A 19893-nucleotide genomic window follows, 5' to 3' on the forward strand; every position below is an offset into this window, starting at 1 on the left:
TGATTTAATTAACAGTAATAATAATAAACTGCCACTTGAGAAATTTTAATGTTTCTCGGAATTTTTTTCGATTCTAACATACTTAGCATTGCATAACAAAGAAGTTTCTGTTGTTGATTATTGAAAGTTATGAATAATTTTAATTTATGCTAAGTATTGAAAATGAACAATTTAAATGTGCTATGATTTTCATTGAAACAAAAAAAATTAGTGAGTAATAGACAGTGATAATAGCACACAATGAGGCATGCTTTGAAATAAATTTTCCTGTACCAGTATGTCGCGAAGGTTTCTATGCTCAATGGGATTTAAGTCTGGACTGCTTGCAGGCCGAAAAAATTGCGTGACTCGAACCTCGTCAAGATAAACCAATTACCCGAACAGTGTTGGGCCGTGCATTGTTACAATAACAGTGCCTTTTGTAATTCCAGACTTTATGGGTTGAAAGAGAGATATTTGTTTCATCCATTGTTTTCTAGACCTCTGTAGTACTAACCAATCAAATATTTTCATAATAAAACATCAAGACCAAAGTTGGTCTACGATCTTCCATCTAAAACGCAGCTTTAGGTACAACATAGTTACAATAATAGTGCCTTTTGTGATTCCAGACTTTATGGGTTAGAAGATATTTGTTTCATCAAATTATTGTCCAGACCTTTGTAGTAGTAAACAATCAAATAAAAATAAAAAATACACTTTAAAATTTTTAATTAAGAATATAGAGTCAACATGTGAAGCTATTTATATTTATATAACAATTTGTCTTTTTATATTACAACTTCTTGATCAGGGCGGTATCAGATTTACACTCCATTTTGGTCATTTCTTGATGTCCTCCATTTATCATATTCAATTGCTAATTGGACTGTCATAGAAGCATCAACGGCAGCCGAAACATTTTCTTGACATATTTCACAGTTAAACCTCAACCAACTCTTATTTCTATTTTTTATAACATTAATTTCTAACGGATTGAGGTTAAGGCAGGACCCGTGGACTCTTCTGTTGCATCCATCACAAATAAGCAAACTATTCTCATTAATTTCTGACAATTTACACTTGTAACAAGCCATTTCATACACATATAAACAAATTTAATTTGATAACTGCTACACTAATGAACCAACTGAATTTTCATACGTGATTATCTGAGGCCTAAATGATTAACATTCAAATTGTTATACATTCCCACCGTAAACAATGAGATAAAAAATGTATGTAGTAAAATAAAAATGAATCACCCCAATGAATTGCTGAATATTATAATTTGCATAAAAAATTTGCCAAGTCAATAAAATTAAAATTATGTATTATTCATCCAAATGTATTGCATAGCAAAGTAATGGAATATAATATAAACAAATAATTCATCCAATCGTCTTCAATTTATATCTTGAAGCAACTACGTGTTTTCTATCAACTTTAAAGGCACTAAAAACTATGAATAAAAAAAAATAGCAAATTGAAAGTTGGTTTATGGAAACCTCATATGAACTGAGGGAATTTTGATTTTTTTTCGGGGAATTTGTTCACTTTTTGAAGCTCTCGATTCTTTCTTCATCTTTTTAAAAATTATGATTTTAACATCTTTTGTTATTTTGGTTCATTCTCTCCTATCCAATATTAAATTTCACAATATATTCTCCCCCTGGTCTTCTACAATTAATTCAATCAAAATCAGCATTTTCTTCCCAATTCCGAATGTTATTTTTTGTCTTCAAATACACAGTCAGACCATCTCTTTCTTGGTCTTCCCTTCCTCTTTTTGCTTATTGGTTTTCTTCGCAGTACCATTTTTCAATATGCAATTTTCATAAAGTTCCTATAATTAATTAAAATTCTATTCCAAGTGCTCGACAGTTCTTCCAATTTGTTTTTTACCCAGCCATTTTCGATACTCTTTCCACCATAGATTCCTCTTAGTATATTTTTTCCACTTCTTCCTTGGTCTTCCGTTTCTCTTTTTGCCTATTGGTTTTCTTCGTAGTACATCAATTTCTATATGGTTTCTCATAATGTCCTAAGCATCTAATTATCCGCCTTCTAATGAAAATGCTATTCCAAGTACTTGACAGTTCCTCCAATTTGTTTTTTTCCAACCATTTTCAATACTCTTTCCACTATAGATTCCTCTTAGTATATTTTTCCCATTTGTCTAACATGTCTTCGTCTGCCTTCTTTAATATCTACAGATGTTTTGAGATGATTCTTTTTACCAATTCATCTTTTTCATTTTAGTTTTCTTTGAGATCTACTTCAACTTTATGAGTAGCCTCAGGTTTCCAAACTTTGTCTTTATGGCTTTCAGATGTAATTCTTCTGTTTCTTTATTGGCACTAGAAATACAAATTGGAATGGTGATTCTCTATTTCCTCATTAGTATATCTAATAACCATATATTTTGTCTTTTCCTGATTTTCCTAAATTTTTTACTTCTTTTTCAAATTTTCTATTCACATTTTACTGACATCGTTATGTCTTTGAAGTATTCAGATCGTATTGTTATAATATAAAAAAAGAAAGTCAAGATTTCTGATATTTTCTTCTCAGTTCTGGTTGCTTTCGTCTTGATCACCCTACCAGCAATCTTACTATTGGTATACCTTCGATTAGTCTGGCTGTCATTTCTCTAAGTGTCGATACCATATCATCCTATGAGATTTTAAAATTTAGCTATGCTTGTCTTTATATTCTCTCATTTAGTTCCTTATTCAATAGCCTTCCAAATTCATTTTCTGTGGCCTCTATGTATTCTAAGGTTCTCTTTTTCTTTTATTATGAGATTTTTAACTTGATTTTAGTATTCCAATTATTTTTCTATTTGGGTTTGATCGTACATTTGGTCTTTTTTCAATTGTTTATATTCCTTTTTTTGTTTCTACTACCACGAGTGTCACTTCCAAGGATTTTTTTGTCATTAGTACTATGTCATCTGTATATGCCACTAACTGTTCATGGGTCCTTTTGATTGCAACCTCTTTTATTGTTCCTTCAAAAGCTATGTTAAATAGTGTTATCAATAGTAGTCTCACCCGTTCCCACTATTATTTTCTCTGTTAAACTTATATGATTAGTATTTCTGCCTTTGATTTTTTTTTAAGTTGATAATTTTGGTTGGCACTTACATGTCCTTTTTTCCAGTTTCTATTATAGAAAGTTTCTCTGAAATATGTCATGTTTGTCACACTTGCATCTATGGTGGATCTCCTCCTTTTAAAGTCCTGTTGGTATTCTCAAAGTCTCTCTCCCACCTGCTCCATTATTTGTTGTCTCATCATTAAGTATAATATTTTGTATGTGGTGTTTAAAAGCATGATTCCTCTGTAGCTGCTACATTCAATATTGTTCCTTATCGTAAATATTGGAATTAATTGTCCCATATCTCTGGTATTGACTATTGTTCTCATATTCCACTAGTTCATAGATCTTTTCGAATATTTCATCTTCTCCCTTTTTAAGATTATTGTTTATTTCATCTGATTTTGGTGTCTTAATTTTTTTAGAAATTTTATAATTTTGCCCTCCAATTTTTTTGTTTTATTTCCAATCAGTACTTTTTAGTTTTGTTTTGCATCTTCATGAGTTCAAATAACTTCCTATTCTTTATGTTGTTATCCTTTATTTCTTGCATTATTTTATGTACCCATTGTTCCTTTTCTTGCATATTTTACTCTTTTTTTCTTTAGTTTTCTAATACTGTTATGCTTCTATACATCGATCAATTTGCTCTGGTTTTATTTTTACTACTTCCACTTATATTAAACTTTTCATTTAATTATTCGCAAGCCAGCTTACCCAGTAAAAAGTTACACATAAACAGATACTAATTGAAAAAACTTGAAATGAAAAAATAGAGGTTAAATCAACAAGTCTCGTCTTTTTCTTTTTAGATATCAGTTGGTGGTTTAGGGCTCTTATAATCATTTATTTCACTGTTTACTACCACTTTGTTCTTTTCATCATCATTCTATTTCCTATATACTTTTTTGGCCTCTCTCTTCGATTTCTATTAATGTTCCCTGTCTTCATAATTTTTCGTATTAGTTCGACATTCATTTGATTTGTTCTATTATTGATCTACATTTTTTACTTCTCTAATGTCTTTGTCATTTGTTTCTAAGACATTCAATTTTCGTTGTTTTTTTTTCCTGAGGAAATTTTATTCCTGTGCATTTTTTTCTAAAACCAACCAAAAATGAAAAATAACGTATTTGAGTTGAATGGATAAAATAGAGCACTATAAACAAATTAAATAACTGGTAACAAAAAACTTGATTGATAATAGAGGACAATTATGGCTAATAGACAAAGAAATTTCAGCAATTTCTCTAAGCGGAATTTCATCTTAAAAAATCCCGGTACTGAATTAGATATAATACTAATGGAAAATGATTGTTCATTGAAATAGGTTCAATAATTAAATTTCAATACATATTAATATATTTATTTATTCAACTTTGTTATCATGTACAAAATAATACCTGGTTTTGCATCAAATTAGTAAGAAAATATGTCCACATGGGAAAACTCTGATTATAAAATGGTACGAAGGCAAAGGCGTGAGTATTTATCCTTACACACTTGACAATTTAGATTCATTTCCTGCAATCAATAGCTAAATGGAAGACTCATTTATCCACGAGGATGGAACATTGTTACTCTGAAAATAATTAACAATTACTACCTAATTCATTTAAATTTCCTTTAATGTATAAGAATCATTTATAAAACTTCCCGTGACAAGGACTTTTGAATTTTCATAATTAAATATATGTTCATGATATATCAATCCAGTTTTATTTTTTATTATATTGATGCGATCTAAATCCATTTAGTCCAACCGATCGACACCATTCATCTACTCCTCTCGCGACTAATGCTCTTTTGACAGCATCCTAGCAATTATCTTATAGGACTCTCCCAGCTGTTACCAGAATGTTTTTTTATAAATAATAGTAATCCATGATATTATATTATCAAAATAATTCGGTAGTAAAAAAAATATAAAAATTTTATGAGTTTTCTTGTAATTTTTTTGAGATATACTGTATACATAGGATATATATCTCAATATTTGGAAGACATATTAGGAAATCAACAATAAGTTAAATAATAAAACTGCATTAGCAAACTACGAGGAAATACATTTAATTATAAAAACACAATATTTGAAACTACTTTTTTGTGTGTTGAAATTTTAACAATTAAATAGTTCTCCTAAATAAAAATAATTGAGGTAGAGATATTGAAAATTGAAAAATATATGTTTACTTACCAGTCTTGGACAAACTTTTCTATTATCCTCAATATCGAAATCTGATTTCCTTTTCTTCTTTTTGGCTGTAATACTTTCCTGTCCACTATCGTCATCTTCAGAATTTGAACTATCAGATTCTGAACTAGAACTTGAAGAAGAGTTGCTAGAGCTATCTGAAGCTACTCCAGACGGTTTCTCTAAATTAATTCGATCAGCTAAAGCAGCTAAATTTGGGTCTTTTTCTCTCAAAGTTCTCAACCATTTTCTAGAAAGTTTTGGCCTTCCTCTTGCAGTTTTATGCCACACTACAGGAAAGTTTGTTCTGCTGCAGAAATTTTGCGTAACTGCTATTGTTGTATCTAAATTTAATACTACGTGCCACCAACCACCCGGCACAAATACTGTTTCACCCGGTTTTTGCAAAATTTCAATTGGTTTACAATTTTGAGGCCAACTTGGCTTCTGGGTTTTAGGATAAATTATGTTAAACCAAGTAATTGCTTCATCTCTTTGTTTTCCTCCAACTGGAAGTGTCACTTTTAGGATATCCTTGGGAGTATGAGTTGGGAATAGGCACCATCTAAACAGAATAAAATGATTTATTAAAATAAACTATATATTATATAAAAAGTAATCAGGATAAATTTAAGAGTCCCTAGATACACACAGCTCTTGTATTCTATGTAACTCATTTATAGTGAAATCTACCACATGCAGCTAAATTTGAATATATATATATATATATATATATATATATATATATATATATATATATATATATATATATATGGGTTATTGAAAATAATGATAATTCTATTTCAATAAAACTGTGAGATTGGTTCTATTACAAAACACAGAAATTTCCTAAATTGTATTCGACATAGGTCATAATAAAAACGAAATATTGTCTATTTCTTATGTAATCCTTTTGAATTATTCGATTATTCTCAAGTTGTTTCTTTCAATTCAAGGTAGCAGCACAAATACCCGACAGGAAACCAATGGTGGGCACTTTGTACTTAGGTTGGGTAAAATAAGCATATCTTAGGTTCTTTGCAAGGTAAACCATAAACCTGTAAACCACATTCTCGTATTGTTAGGCATTCATATATGACAGCTTTTAGTTTGTTGGATCAAAGACGACAAAATGGTGGATACAGTTTTTCGAGTGACTAACGTGCAAGTGTTTTCTAATTTCAAAAATGCTTCTGTAGAGAATAGAGTGGGGTTGCAATGTTTTGAATAGGTGTCTTCTATTGGGTACTTAAAATTTCAAATTCCTATCCTCTTAAAGTGTGGAACATCAAGGAACTCAAAAGTACTACACCTGGAAGCGCTTGAAATAGAAGATGAAGAACTCTGGCAATTAATGCTATCCCACATTCCAGACTTTTTAAAAGGAGTGGGATTAATGGATCAGCTGTAAACACTGGGTTCTTCAGTGCGCAGCAAGAGGAGGGGACACAATAGATCCTTTGGGTCGCAGTGTATACAATACCCCAAAATCCATACAGCATACAAATTAAAAATTCCTACAGTTACTTGTCTAGATAAAGCCAGAAGAACATGTCCCATAAAAAGAAAAAATGGATAGACAATGTTACATATCGGAAGAAACAGGGGAAATGGTCAAAAGAAATGCTGAGATTAGGATTTCTCATTCTCATATAAATCAAAAATGTACTCAAGTTGAAATGTGATTAAAAATAGTTGTTATAGAAGAATACCTTTTTTTCTTTTTCTAATAGTGTCTAGCTTTTATCCTCTTACAACTTTTAATGACTTAATTAAAAATACTTAGAGCCTTATTTCCAAACCACAATGATCCCAATATCAATAAAAATCAGTATCAGGATAAAATCTAAAATTTTGGGTAATACCTGTATGATAATGATGTTTACCTTTTGTGTCCTGATACTAGGGCATTCCAAGCACTAGTACCAAGAGGATCGATATGAATTCCTGTTCCTGATCTAGCTGGTCCCATTACAAACCATCTATACGGAGGTCTTTTGTTTTCCCCAGAATACTTCAGAAGATCATCACGAAAATAATATGGAACTTCATAGTCTTGAAGTAATTTCTTTCTTCTCCTATGCTACAATATTAGAATACTAATTTGGATATACTTCAAAATGTTATATTTAACCCTTTGGACAGAACATAATTTTATATATAAAAAAATGCCAAACATAACAAAGAAGTAACTAATAAAAGAACATGTTGATATAAATATTCAACATATGTAATTACTATCAAGGTAATAATAAAATAAAGTCAAATATCACAAAGAAGTAATTAAGGGGGTATTCTGGTCTAAGAATTAGAAAAAATCAATTTTTGCATATTTTCAAAGCTTAGACCATTAAGAATATGTCTTTTACCAGATTTTTGAAAATTTGCATTATTTCTGGTGATAAAGCAGATATTGTGACGTAGCGTCTAAGCTGGTCGAGTGAAACGAGTTATTTTACTAGAATTGTTTCTCAAACTACTTTTTTTTGAAGTGGTGGACATGATACCTTGAGTTCTACCAGACCAATTCCTTTGAAATTTTGTGGAAATCTTTTTTATATATCTCTCTATCGCATCTGCCTTGGATTTTAAAAAATTTCAATTTGAAGTATTTTTAAAAAATTCAAAAAAGTTGAAAAAAGGGGTAAAAAATTGAAATTTCATATCGACGCCATTTTGTGAACTTTTTTGACTGAGGTCAATGAGATAGCGATATCTTTTAAGAATAAGAATTTTTATTGCAGATCACTAAAAAGTCTGGAATCATGTCCACCAGAATGCACTGGTTTTTTTGTAGCCCCTACTTTACTGGCCTGCAATTGATTGAAATTCTGATTTTTTTTAACAATTATTCTTAGAAAGTCAATAAATATTATATAAAATAATGGATAGTATCAATGTTTTCCATTTTTTTACGTTAGTTTTAAAAATGCCTAAAATTTAGCTTCTAGAGCAGAACATTCCCTTAAAATGAAAAAGTAACTTGAGCAATTACTATCAAGAAAATCTGCTTATGATATGGTGAAAGGCAGTGAACATATGCTGTGAAAAGTAGTGTTAGACTGAGGCACATATGAAACTCTACTCCTAGCGAGATCTAGTACCAATTATGTAAAACTATATCTGTTCTATAGAAGGATGTTCCGATTGAAGGATTAACAAAACTGTCTATATATATATTACTAAATTCAACTACTGTTAGATAATTACCTCTCCAAAATTGCTGTCAAATATATATAGAGGACTATCGTCTTTTGTATTTTGCATATAGTGTATGTAATACTTCATTTTCATTTTTACACTATATCCTTCATTGTCTTCGCCACATTTAAATTTTTGGTTTCGGTATTTTCTAGCTAATTTTTCTAAAGTCCATTTATCACGAGCTTTCCATCCATTTTGGCAGCCTGTGATTACTACTGGCTTATATGGAAGTTCATAATTGGAAATAAATTCTCGCTGAGAAGTAGTATCTTGATTTATTCTCTCACAGTTGTCTATAAAGTTTTTAAATCTTTCAAAATCTGATGCAAATCCTAACTGCTTCCATGACTCCTTTGTGTTTAATTCTATAATAAAACGATACTCTCAATACATATAGGTATTATTCTTAACATAATTTCATAATAATTTAATAAATGAAAAATAGGTTAGAATATAGAAAACTGTTTAACTAAATTACCTGGCCTAGCTTTTCTTTTAACTTCTTTTATTCTTTTTCTTGCTCTATGTGCGAATTCGTTTTCATCCATTACTTTATGAACTAACTATTAAACGATACGGTTTTTTCTAAATTAAAAAAGTCACGTAGACACATCAGTTCAATTCCTTAAGTTAAATGATTTCATTTGTTTAAAGCTTTCACTCCTGTCAACTGTCAGAATAAGTACATAGCTCCTATAAGGAATCAAGAAGGCTTGAGTTTTTTGTACTAAATCCATTATTAAAAAATATCAAATCAATTACTCAATTGTAAATTTGAAGAAAATGTATTATTTTAACGTAAAACCTAATAAAATCTAATGGTTTCTAATAATAAGTGTCCGATAATTTGAAAAAATAATTATCATTTTTTAACAGTTTTCTATAAACGTTTCTATTCTAACAATAACTGACTCTGCTACTAGAGGACGCCACTAGCGTTATATATGTTTTAAAATATTTAATTATTCTCTGATAGGTGGCGAGTTTTACAAAATAAATGCTCATTAACGTTAGTGAAAATATCAATTACCGTAATTTTTTTAATTTCCTCGTACCTCACTTTCAAAGAAAATCCAATTTATTCAGAGAGGAGATTTCACATACAAATAACCTATTTAATGTTTGAAATGAACTTTAGATGTCTCTGTAAAATAATAATTTAATTCCATTTATGGCATAGATATTGCATTATGGTATTCCAAAAGATAGTAGGGATAAATAAAACCTCCAAATAATACTTTTACATCAAGGTCTTTTAACTAAAACTATAAAAACAACATTTTATATATAATATAGTAGGTAAAATGATTTTATTGAAGAATAATTTATGTTTATTAAACATAATTCTATGTTGAAAAAAAACAAAAGTACACAATATACTTAATAAATAATGTCAAACATTGGCAAATAATTTAGAAGTTCTTAAAAAATGCAGTTATATCCCACTTTCAAGATTAAATGTCTCGTACAACGCTATATCTCGCTCGTTTTCTAATATGGTAAGTTCCATATTGACTCATTTTCTTTTTGTGGACTTTTTTGTGCTTCGATAAATGATCAGATCTTGCGAAAGCTTTTTCGCAAAGCTCGCATTTGTAAGGTTTCACTCCAGAATGTGATCTCTTGTGCCTAGCGAGTTCATCAGATCTAGAAAACCGCCAAGTGCAGTTCAACCAATTGCATACGAACGGTTTTTCTCCAGAATGTCTTCGAAGATGGGCTTTTAGGTGCGAAGATTTAGCGTATACTTTTTCGCAATTGGCAATCGGACATGTAAAATACTTATCTTCATCTTTCTTCTGAGCATAATCGTGAGTGGTTAAAGGATTGTTACTTCTGTATTTATTCTCGTCTGATGAGTCTTTGGAAGTTTTGCTGTAAGACGTTTCGTACAAAAGGCTTCTTCGTCTCCTGTTTCTTTCGTCGTTCATGTGAGGGAACATTTCTAATATACCAAGCGATTCAGGAATATTTTCCAAACCGTTAGATTCAAAAGCCATAGGAAAAATTTCATTTACTTTCGAGGAAGAGAATTCTAAATCAAGATCGAGGTTAATAGAGTCACTAAAAATGTCAAAATCACTAGCTTTAGATGTGGAATCATTGGAATGTAAATCTAAATTTACTCCTAGCACAGAGATACTGTTTGAATCGAAGATACTGAGATCGTCCAGTTCGAGAAAGTTTTCATTAGTTATTGTTTCCTCTAATACATGATCTTCGTTGTTAAATAAACCTTTGATAATGCTGTCTAAAAATTTATCATCGCCATTCAGGACTGGATAATCCTTTTTTTGGAATTCTTCGCAATATTGATTGCAGTTTGACGATTCCAGATTGTCTAACGGCACAAATAAATCTAGCATGGAGAACTCCAATGTGTTTTCTAGAACATTGGCTTCTAAACCACAAGTTTCTATTTCGACTGGTGACATTTCTGCAACAAAATAAGTACGTTATAATATTAACAAAACAATAGGTTTTACACATAATAAATTCGTTATTCAGTAGAAAAAATTCTACTTGTACGAGTGACAATCTATATATTTTGGGATAACTCGACACAAGAGGAGTTAAACTGGCAATATTATATTGCAAAGGCAAAGGTCTGTCATGAAAGTTATGTAAGCAGTTGTTTTTCGTAGTAGAGGAATAGTGAAAGCAATGAAGCTTTAAGATAAACGTACAGTTACAGCAAACTTGCACAGTGCAGTTAATTTTTACGTAAAAATAATGTAACAGTTCACTTACTGAAGGTATTAACACGTTGAGCCCCAACTAACTTTGATACATTTTCCAAGTCCAAATTTTTTTGTGTTTTTAAACTCCAGATGGGGTTTTGGATCCGAGGGAAAACTTATTTGAAATAAAAAGTGTGAAAAATTATGTTTTTTTATGTGCGGTCCATAGGCTCGCTCTTGGCCCGAGGGAAAACTTTTCCCAGAGCCCTGAGCGATCCTCCTTTATTCTAAATAAATCTTTTAATTATATTTTTATATGTACACCTTACTAGTAGTATGGAAAAACATCTTTTTTTTGCTTGTTTATCCTTTGAACGATGATTTATGCTTTATGAAAGTGTACAAAAATGCGCGATGTGATTTGAAAAATATTATTTGAATTATGTTGAAGAAAGCAAAGGAAATAAAATATGTCGTGCAGTTCACAGGACCGTTCTGGGCTGCTGTGAAAGTTCAGTTACGGGCCTGTAGACAGGGTGCTCAACGTGTTGAAATATAATCAAACATTTCTAATTGAACTGCTTATTGTCGAACATCTTGTTGTTTACTTAGATAAGGAAAACATTGAAATTGTAGACAAATTTAGTTGGTTAGCTTATCTTATCAAATAAAAATAAAAAAAAAAACTACAATGAATGTTCGAAGAGGGCACCTTGCATTTCTACACACTTCCGGAGTCTACGGAGAATATTTCTTTGAACTTGGTAGAGTACTCCAAGATTCTGCCTTATAGCTTCACAGAGGAAGTTTATTTTATCGATCATTCTAGATTATAGATTCTATTCTGCTTCTATTGGGCAACAGAGTTTAAACGAGGCCGTACGACCTGCAAAGACCAGCATCGCAGTGGTCGACCAAAAGAGGTGACGACTCCAGAAGTCCACAAAGCGGTACTGAATGATCGTCGACTGAAAGTGCGCGAGATAGCAGACATAGTAGGCATTTCAAAAAGTGCGGTACATCGAATATTAACTGAACATCTGGACATGAGAAAGCTGTGCGCAAGATGGGTGCAGCGTGGTCACAATAGAACAAAAACAGCGTCGTGAAGTGTTTGGAAATGTTTAACAGAAATAAAGCAGTTTCATAACCATGGATAAAACGTGGATCCATCATTTCACACCCGAAACAAAAGAACAATCAAAGCAATGGACTGAAAAGGGAGAACCGGCTCCAAAGACGGCAAAGACTGTCTGCAAGCAAGGTCATGGCGTCGGTTTTTGGGATGCGCTTGGGATAATTTTCATTGACTATCTTGATACATCCGTTATTGCAATGGCCAAAATTAAAGAATTGAAGCTTGACTTGCTGCATTATGCAGCAAAGGGTATCGAAATTATTGAACATCGCTGGGAAAGATGAATAGAGCTAAAAGGAGATGAACATTTTATATATATAAATTATATTTTTTTTTGTGTTTTCTGTGTTGGGCCAGGTACTTCTGGGACCATCCTCGTGTATATACTATTATTTATTTTTATCGCTGTGTGCAAAAAAAGCGTAATAAAAGTAGTTTTATTACATTGTTACATTTCTTTTGAAACCTAGGAATGCAATTCACCATAAATTGATAATTATTCATTAATTAATCTAACTAAACGATCACAATTTGTAAAGAAATGTCCCGATGGCGGCCCAAAATCTATCGAATGATCAATTCACAGTTTAAATTTGGCGCTATAGTCGAAACTAGTGGCTGCGCTCTGATTGCCCGGCACCGTTAGAAAAAATTATCGTATGCTTGTGAAGCATTTACCGGTGTCGTAGCAACAGTAAGAATACTTGTCATTCTTGTGGTAACAGAGTTAACTAATTATAAACAATATAATCAAAAATTGTTTATACAGAATATTTAGATTATATTTAAACATACAATTTCGTAAATATTGATCAAGTGTTTGTTTGGTCTTGAAATTAATTATTGATAATTTGTTACTTTCTTTCTGCGTACCTACTAACCTCTCTTAATCTATTTAAAATTATCGCTTTCGGTTTAGATTTAATTTTATTTTTGGTAATTCATATAAATAGATAATTTAGACAATTATATGAGTATCTTCTTTCACTTCATAATCTACTACGTTATAAAGGTATTCGAACGATTTCAAGGCTTGAACTAAGTGATTTTTAACCGTTAATGATTGATATTTGAGGTTAGAATAATGTGATGTCTAAAAAAGAGTATCGGGTATTTGTTACGTTAATAAAACACAAATTATCTCTAATCAAGTATCTTTATAGTTTATTGTTGATCATTAAAGTTTAGTTGAAACATTTTTTAGAAAAAAGAGATACCAATACACTCCTAGAATTCTTCTAGTCTAGAAAGCAGATTGGTGATAACATGCTAACACGTAGCCCTCGATCTTGCTGCCATTTCTATACCCTAGTTCGTCGAATTATTCCTATAAACCTTATTTGAAGGTAACCACATATGAAGTAGTCAAGCGGGCTAAGATCGAGCTTTCTCAGAGGTCAGTTGATGTTACCTTTACGTGAAATGATCTTGTTGAAACCATGTTCAAGCATTTAAACCTTGAAATTACTGCAACTTTGTGCCTACAAAGTGTCCTAGCATATCGCAATAAAGGTCACTATTCACATTGAGCGTTTATCTACATGAAAACAAAAATTTATTATACCTATAGCAGGCAAAATGGCTGATCCAACGACCTCTGATCTATGGAAGGGTCTTCTTCTCTGCTCAGCATTGACAATTCTACTTAAATATGACATTTCACGTGAAAGCTGACTTCGCCACTGAGCAATATGTTCTCAAAGTTCTTGAATAACAAATATTCATAGATTTATCTAATCCGTAAATTTTTCTTCAAAATGAAATCCTATAACGATTTTTATGTTGAATGTTTGCCTTCGCTCTTAACGATCTCTTCACTCGGTTGCGTGTACGATACAAAGGCTACTGAACAAATACCCGATACTCTTTTTGGACATACTGTATAAGTAACCGTAACCAGGGTTTTCTATCCAAAATTCTATGAAAAGTCATAAATGAATCGATCTACCCTTATATTAGTATGGAGTACGGAATGCGATAAATATAAGATTCGTGTATTGTTAAGGCATTAATTGAAAGCCGTGGCAGCAATGAAAATATAAGAAAATGGAGAAGTAAATATATTTAATGAGAAGCAGTGGAAAACCAATCTAGTACCAGAACTCCCCGATGATCGGACTCCCTTTAACCTTCTGAAGATAGCATACGTCGCCATTTAAAATCATTAGGATCTAAAGATCTAAAAAGTTGTTAAGATGTGTTTAAACTTTAACATGGAAAATCAGTGGTTAGACAAAGGACAATTACCAGAACCCGTTGCAAAGAGAGGTCGATTCCAGTATAGGGTCTTGTTGTGTATCTGGTGGAATCATGAAGGTTCAGTGTACTTTGAAATCATTTCAGATAGTCGAACTATCAATGCCGATGAATATAGTGGATAGCTGAAGCGAAAGTATCAGGTTTTATAGGACAAATATCCAGGTTTAGTTAACCAAAAGTGGGTTTTCTTATAAGTCAGTGGTAAACCACATACTGCGGAAGCTACTTAGTGGTATTGAACTCCTACCATATCCAGCATTTATTCCGGACCTTGCACCTTCAGATTATTGTATATTCAGATCCATAGAGAAAAATTTTAATCCAAAGAAGATGTTGAAAATGCAGTGTGACAATTTCTTGCATGTAACCCCAAAGAATTGTTTTACTCAAATAGCTCGTTGAACGTTGATTGAAAACGATAGAATACGATGGGGATATTTCGAATATTAAGGCTTTTTTTTGTATAATTATTTTATAAATAAAGGAAGATGCTTTCTCTATATAATTGTATTTTCTATAATTTTCTTATGTTATTATCATACGAGAATATATTGAAAAATTCTTAGCCTACTATAGAACCAAACAAAATTTTAATATCAAAATATTTTATTACTCAACATATTCTCCCCTTAATTGGATACATTTATAACAGCGAACCTGCAACGTCTCTAGAACCTTGAAAAAAAATGTTTCTTCTTGGTCTGCAAACCAGACCTCGACAGCTTTTATTACCTCCTCGTTGGAAGACACATTTACGACCTTTTAAACTTTTTTCCAGTTGAGGAAAGAGATGATAGCGGGACGGAGCGAAATCTGGTGAATAAGGGGGGTGTTCTAGTAATTCAAACCTTAAATCACGAATTTTTTGCATGGCAACATGAGATTTGTGTACAGGGGCGTTGTCCTGCAAAAACAAAACACCTTTGGATAGCTTTTCGCGTCTTTTCTCTTTAATTTTTTCCCGTAGAGTGGTCAGTAATGTGGAATAGTAATCTCCAGTGATTGTACTACTTTTTATCCAAGAAATCAATCATGATTACTCCCTGGCAATTTCAAAAAACTGAAGCAAGAACTTTTCCAAAAGATTTTTGGACATGAAACTTCTAAGGTCTTGGAGAACCAGAGTGTCGCCATTCCATCGATTGTTGCTTTGTTTCTGGATCGTAGAAATGTACCCAAGTCTCATTCATAGTAAAAACTCGGTTTAAGAAGTCCCTTTTGCAGCAATTTTTCTCATGTCCAAATTGACGTGAATTATATGATGAACGCGTTAGTATGATATTTTCAGTGCTTCAGATCAGATCCGTTTTAGCCCATTTCGACGGTCTGATAAAATCATGTCATGAACTGTATCGATAGTTTCTGGGACTGACACAAAACTGGCCTTCGCGATCGGTCATCATCTTCAATGGAAAATTTACCTCTTTTGAAGCTTGCAATCCAATTTTTCACAGTCTCATAGGAAGGAAATTAATCGCCAAGGGTATTAAGTATATCTCGTAAATCTGCTTACCTCTTAACTCTTTTAAATACAGTTACTTGATCATGGCTCGATACTTCAATTTTTCGATTTTCACAATTTCGGTGGAAATCTTTTTTCTTTTAATTTATTACGTAACTCTGGTTTACTTTTTCCACGTTAAACTTTACACTGACACTTCTAATAAATTATTGTTCGTTGCTATGGTAACGCAATATTTTGTTTATGCATGGAACTGGTCTAAGCTAACTAGATATGAATACATTATCGTATATGAGAATTTCAATTTATAGTGATAAAAATGAAACAAAGTTAATCTGAAAAATATGATGTCGATAATTGAATTTTTGCCTGGATTGTGTGTAACTACGTCACTTGTGTGTTTCAGGAGAGGCCAATGAAATATTATCCGTCCCCTGTGCCTATTTAATTGAATCCATTGGGTTTTTATGTATAAAAGTTGCAGCTATTAAAAGTTGAGATTACGATAGTTGAGATAAAACAAATCGAATAAGTTTCTCTTATAGAGAAAACAATTATTGGAACGCATACAACTAAACGTTAATAATTAAAGGTTGCAGTATATTTTTCCTACGTTTTGCAACATTACTCAATTAATTTGAGTCATCGTAACCATGAGAATTAAAGGGATTTATTTTAGAAGTGCTACTAAAAGGATTTCTGTCCTATCATTGAAAAAGTATTGCTTTTCAATTGATTTGAGCGTTGCAGTTGGCGGGATCCAAAAAGGACAAATTATTCACAGCCAATTGATCACCTGTACCTTTTCGACTCTAGTCATGCCCATGGATGCCTTAAGCTCATGGTACAAACACAGCTTCTATGTTTTCATATTAGGTTGAACATCGGCAAATTTCGAATTAAATATACCATTTTTTATGACCTTTTTTCATCATGATATGCGAAATAAGTCAATTCCATCTTTTATTAGGTACTCCACTTTTCAACTAACTTTCAGCGAACAATATTAATAGGATTCAAATGGTTGAGGTTATGTTCAATAATGTATATTTTACAGCGGACATGCCAGTGACAGTCAGAAACAATGTTGCCAAGGTTAAAAATAGAAACAGCAGCCCTTAACTACTTATATCTACGTGTGCTGCAAAATGATTTGTTGATAATACAATGAGGGCGTGGAGTAAAATGGTTTTACAAAATTTTCCTCTATTCAATGCTTTGGTGTTTGATAGGGTGCTTTTATAACTAAATCCAATTATTTAATATTATATTTTGAATAGTTACTTCAATAATTGGGCTGAATTTCAAAACATCGCTTGTCTATTTTGAAAATTTTTGTAAAATCATACAAATATTAGTGTTTTAAAAATTCTGATGATATTTTCTATTTTTTTTTAAATACTTTCATCTGTATTCTATAATGTCTCAGAAAAGTCGACTCAAGTAGCACGCTCGCGGTCAAAAGTCTCTAGCTAAAAATCTGCAGCTTCGATTCATAGATCGAATAAGTTTATTTTCTTGATGTTACACCCTTTTTCAGTGAGTGCCGTTTTGAGGTCCGATTTAGTGGCTGGTGCATGATTTCTACCCCTAATTTTTTTAAGTTCATCCAGTAAATATTTGATAGAGGAAATTTCGACATCCTGTAAATATTGCCGTATCGAACCTGCAGTATCTGGTCGGGCATTGTCCTGCATTAGGATGAAGCGCTCCACCACCAGTTTCAATAAAAACTCGGTTTCTGCTTCTATTGAAATACCCAACTAAACAATCTAGGAACCTCCTCCAAAAGCCACGTTTTTTTTACACAACAATGCGCGAATATTTCTCTAGGTCTTCTGTAGACTCGATCTCTTCCATTGCTACCATGCAGACACACTCTGCTTTCATCTGAGAAGAAAAAGAAGCCCCATTGTTCGTCAGTCCAATTAACGTATTCTCTGGCAAATATTAAACGGGCTGCTTAGTGAGCTGGGGTTAATTTGGGATCAGTAGCTCGACTTATTGACTCCAAGTTAGCTGCCTTAAGTCTTCTTCTAACTGTTCAGTCACTTACAACAACTCCTCGCGTTTCTCTGAGCTCTTATTGGACATGAACACCAGTGAGGGCAAGATTTCTCAGCGATGTGCTGACAAAGAATCGGTCATTTTTCTCCTTGCACCTTTTTCTGGCGGAACAGGAGAACCAGTCTCTTGGTCAACTCTGGAAACAGCAGACTGACTCATGTTAGAAAGATAACATATTATTGGACTGTGAGAGCGAGGAACATTACAATGTTTGATATAATTTCGTAGCTTATACCATTAGCTTTAAGATTTTACTAAGAAAAAGATAATGTCGTGCTCAGTTTTTTTGCCAATGTCTTCCAGGGGTGTTGCTGAGTCGATTTTTTCGTTCCCGAGTGTATATTACACATTCTAGCTTGGACTTTTTGATTGTAAAATTTGAAAAAGGAAGACATTCAGGTTTTTCCACTTGTTTGGACATCATTGGTAGTTATTAGTTTTCCCAATTTCTGTTAATACTAAATTTTTAATTCAGAAAATTGCAGCGTTCGGTTAAGCTCGGCAAACTTGGATCAATAAGATTAACAATATACTCAAAACGCAAACCAAATTATATTTAAAAATAATTTGGAGAAAATCAAAAAACAAATAAGTGAATCTTTATGTGAATTACATATTTTCTGTGAAAATTGTTTTGAGCAAGGGATACTTTGAAAAATCAGAGCAGCAGTGTTCATTGAGACGGATCAAAAAATATTATTCAATTTTCAAATTAAATTATGACGTTAACAATAAGAAAATTTTCACTTCCAGTCCTAGTGGGTTGTATAGATGCAAAAATTTAAAAAAATTAAGGAATGATTTGAAACTCTTTCCAAATGTTGAAAGTTCACGGCACTTGTAGCTCCAGAAGATATTTTCGAACGAGGTTAAGTCCAATCAAACAATCTTTGAATATGTATATATTAATTTTTCATTTTACCATGATTTGTTGCTGTTACCATACCTATTGTTTGTAGTGGTAGGTAATCGAGAAATAATTGAGTTTAAAAAAAATTTAGATATCGTTCTGAGGTCATGGACTCTCCAAAAAATCCACCCGATTATTTTATCTTTCTAAATGACCAACCAAATATTTGTTTTAAAGGAATATTGATCATGAGTCGTGATCGTGAAGTTTGTCACTCGATCATTGACAATTTTGAAAACTCACCTTCTCGTTTGAATCAAAACTTCGTCTAAAAAATTATTTTTTTAATAATAAAAAGATAAAAATATAGTACTTTACACGTGAACATAATTCATATTTTTTAAAATACCTTGTATACGAATTAAAAATTTCATGATCTGATGGTTACAATTTAGGTTTTAACACCGTTGAACTAGAACTTAAATAGAAAAAATTCTCTTTTTTGTATTATCTGATTTTAGAACAATTTTGATTTTGAAATGAATACAAAAAATGTATGATACTCACCTATGTCCGTGAGTCTCCGTAGAAATCACTAATAAATATTTAAATCCACGACATACACAGATCATTCAAAAGCAACGCGCCAGCACTAAATGTTCATCATAATTGATATTACACTCGTCAATTTGGATAAAATTCTGTCTGTTTATGAGTATCAATTTATAATATGTGCTTATTGCACCCAAGAGACATACCACTACGTTAATACTAAAACGTTAGTGACAACTATCGCCTTGTACAAAGTTATTTGTATTTGATATAATATTTCATCCCTAGAGGATGATCATGTTTTGTTAGGGAAGATTTTTTATAATCAGTGGTACCAAACATTCTAATTTCATGTTAACCTAACAGACATTTTTTTATTTCAGTTTAGTGCTCATCTTTGGCACA

General features: G+C 31.9%; 2 protein-coding genes across 2 annotated transcripts; both read right to left on the bottom strand.

Annotated features, from left to right (window-relative positions):
- Positions 1 to 4437: 4437 nt before the first annotated feature.
- On the bottom strand, positions 4438 to 9296 carry LOC130451275 (bifunctional arginine demethylase and lysyl-hydroxylase PSR). The gene is made up of 5 exons (XM_056790183.1): positions 8958 to 9296; positions 8486 to 8844; positions 7162 to 7358; positions 5279 to 5840; positions 4438 to 4663 (listed from the first exon to the last, which is right to left on the bottom strand). The coding sequence occupies exons 1-5, from the start codon at positions 9025 to 9027 to the stop codon at positions 4619 to 4621; spliced, it is 1233 nt and encodes a 410-aa protein (XP_056646161.1). The 5' UTR covers positions 9028 to 9296; the 3' UTR covers positions 4438 to 4618.
- A 417-nt stretch (positions 9297 to 9713) lies between these two features.
- On the bottom strand, positions 9714 to 19720 carry LOC130450985 (Krueppel-like factor 6). The gene is made up of 2 exons (XM_056789758.1): positions 19504 to 19720; positions 9714 to 10916 (listed from the first exon to the last, which is right to left on the bottom strand). Exon 2 carries the CDS (start codon positions 10912 to 10914, stop codon positions 9934 to 9936), a length of 981 nt encoding a protein of 326 aa, XP_056645736.1. The 5' UTR covers positions 10915 to 10916; positions 19504 to 19720; the 3' UTR covers positions 9714 to 9933.
- Positions 19721 to 19893: the final 173 nt, after the last annotated feature.

Source organism: Diorhabda sublineata, chromosome X, assembly GCF_026230105.1.
Source record: "Diorhabda sublineata isolate icDioSubl1.1 chromosome X, icDioSubl1.1, whole genome shotgun sequence".
Classification (NCBI taxonomy): Eukaryota; Metazoa; Arthropoda; class Insecta; order Coleoptera; family Chrysomelidae; genus Diorhabda; species Diorhabda sublineata.

Bases quoted from the DNA above. Each gene is read 5' to 3' on its own strand.
- LOC130451275 (XM_056790183.1), bottom strand. From the start codon at position 9,027: ATGGATGAAAACGAATTCGCACATAGAGCAAGAAAAAGAATAAAAGAA. The intron at 7,359-8,485 runs GTAATTATCTAA...CTAATATTGTAG, and splicing joins TTGACAGCAATTTTGGAGAG to CATAGGAGAAGAAAGAAATT. The intron at 4,664-5,278 runs GTAAGTAAACAT...AATTATTTTCAG, and splicing joins GAAAAGTTTGTCCAAGACTG to AGTAACAATGTTCCATCCTC.
- LOC130450985 (XM_056789758.1), bottom strand. From the start codon at position 10,914: ATGTCACCAGTCGAAATAGAAACTTGTGGTTTAGAAGCCAATGTTCTA.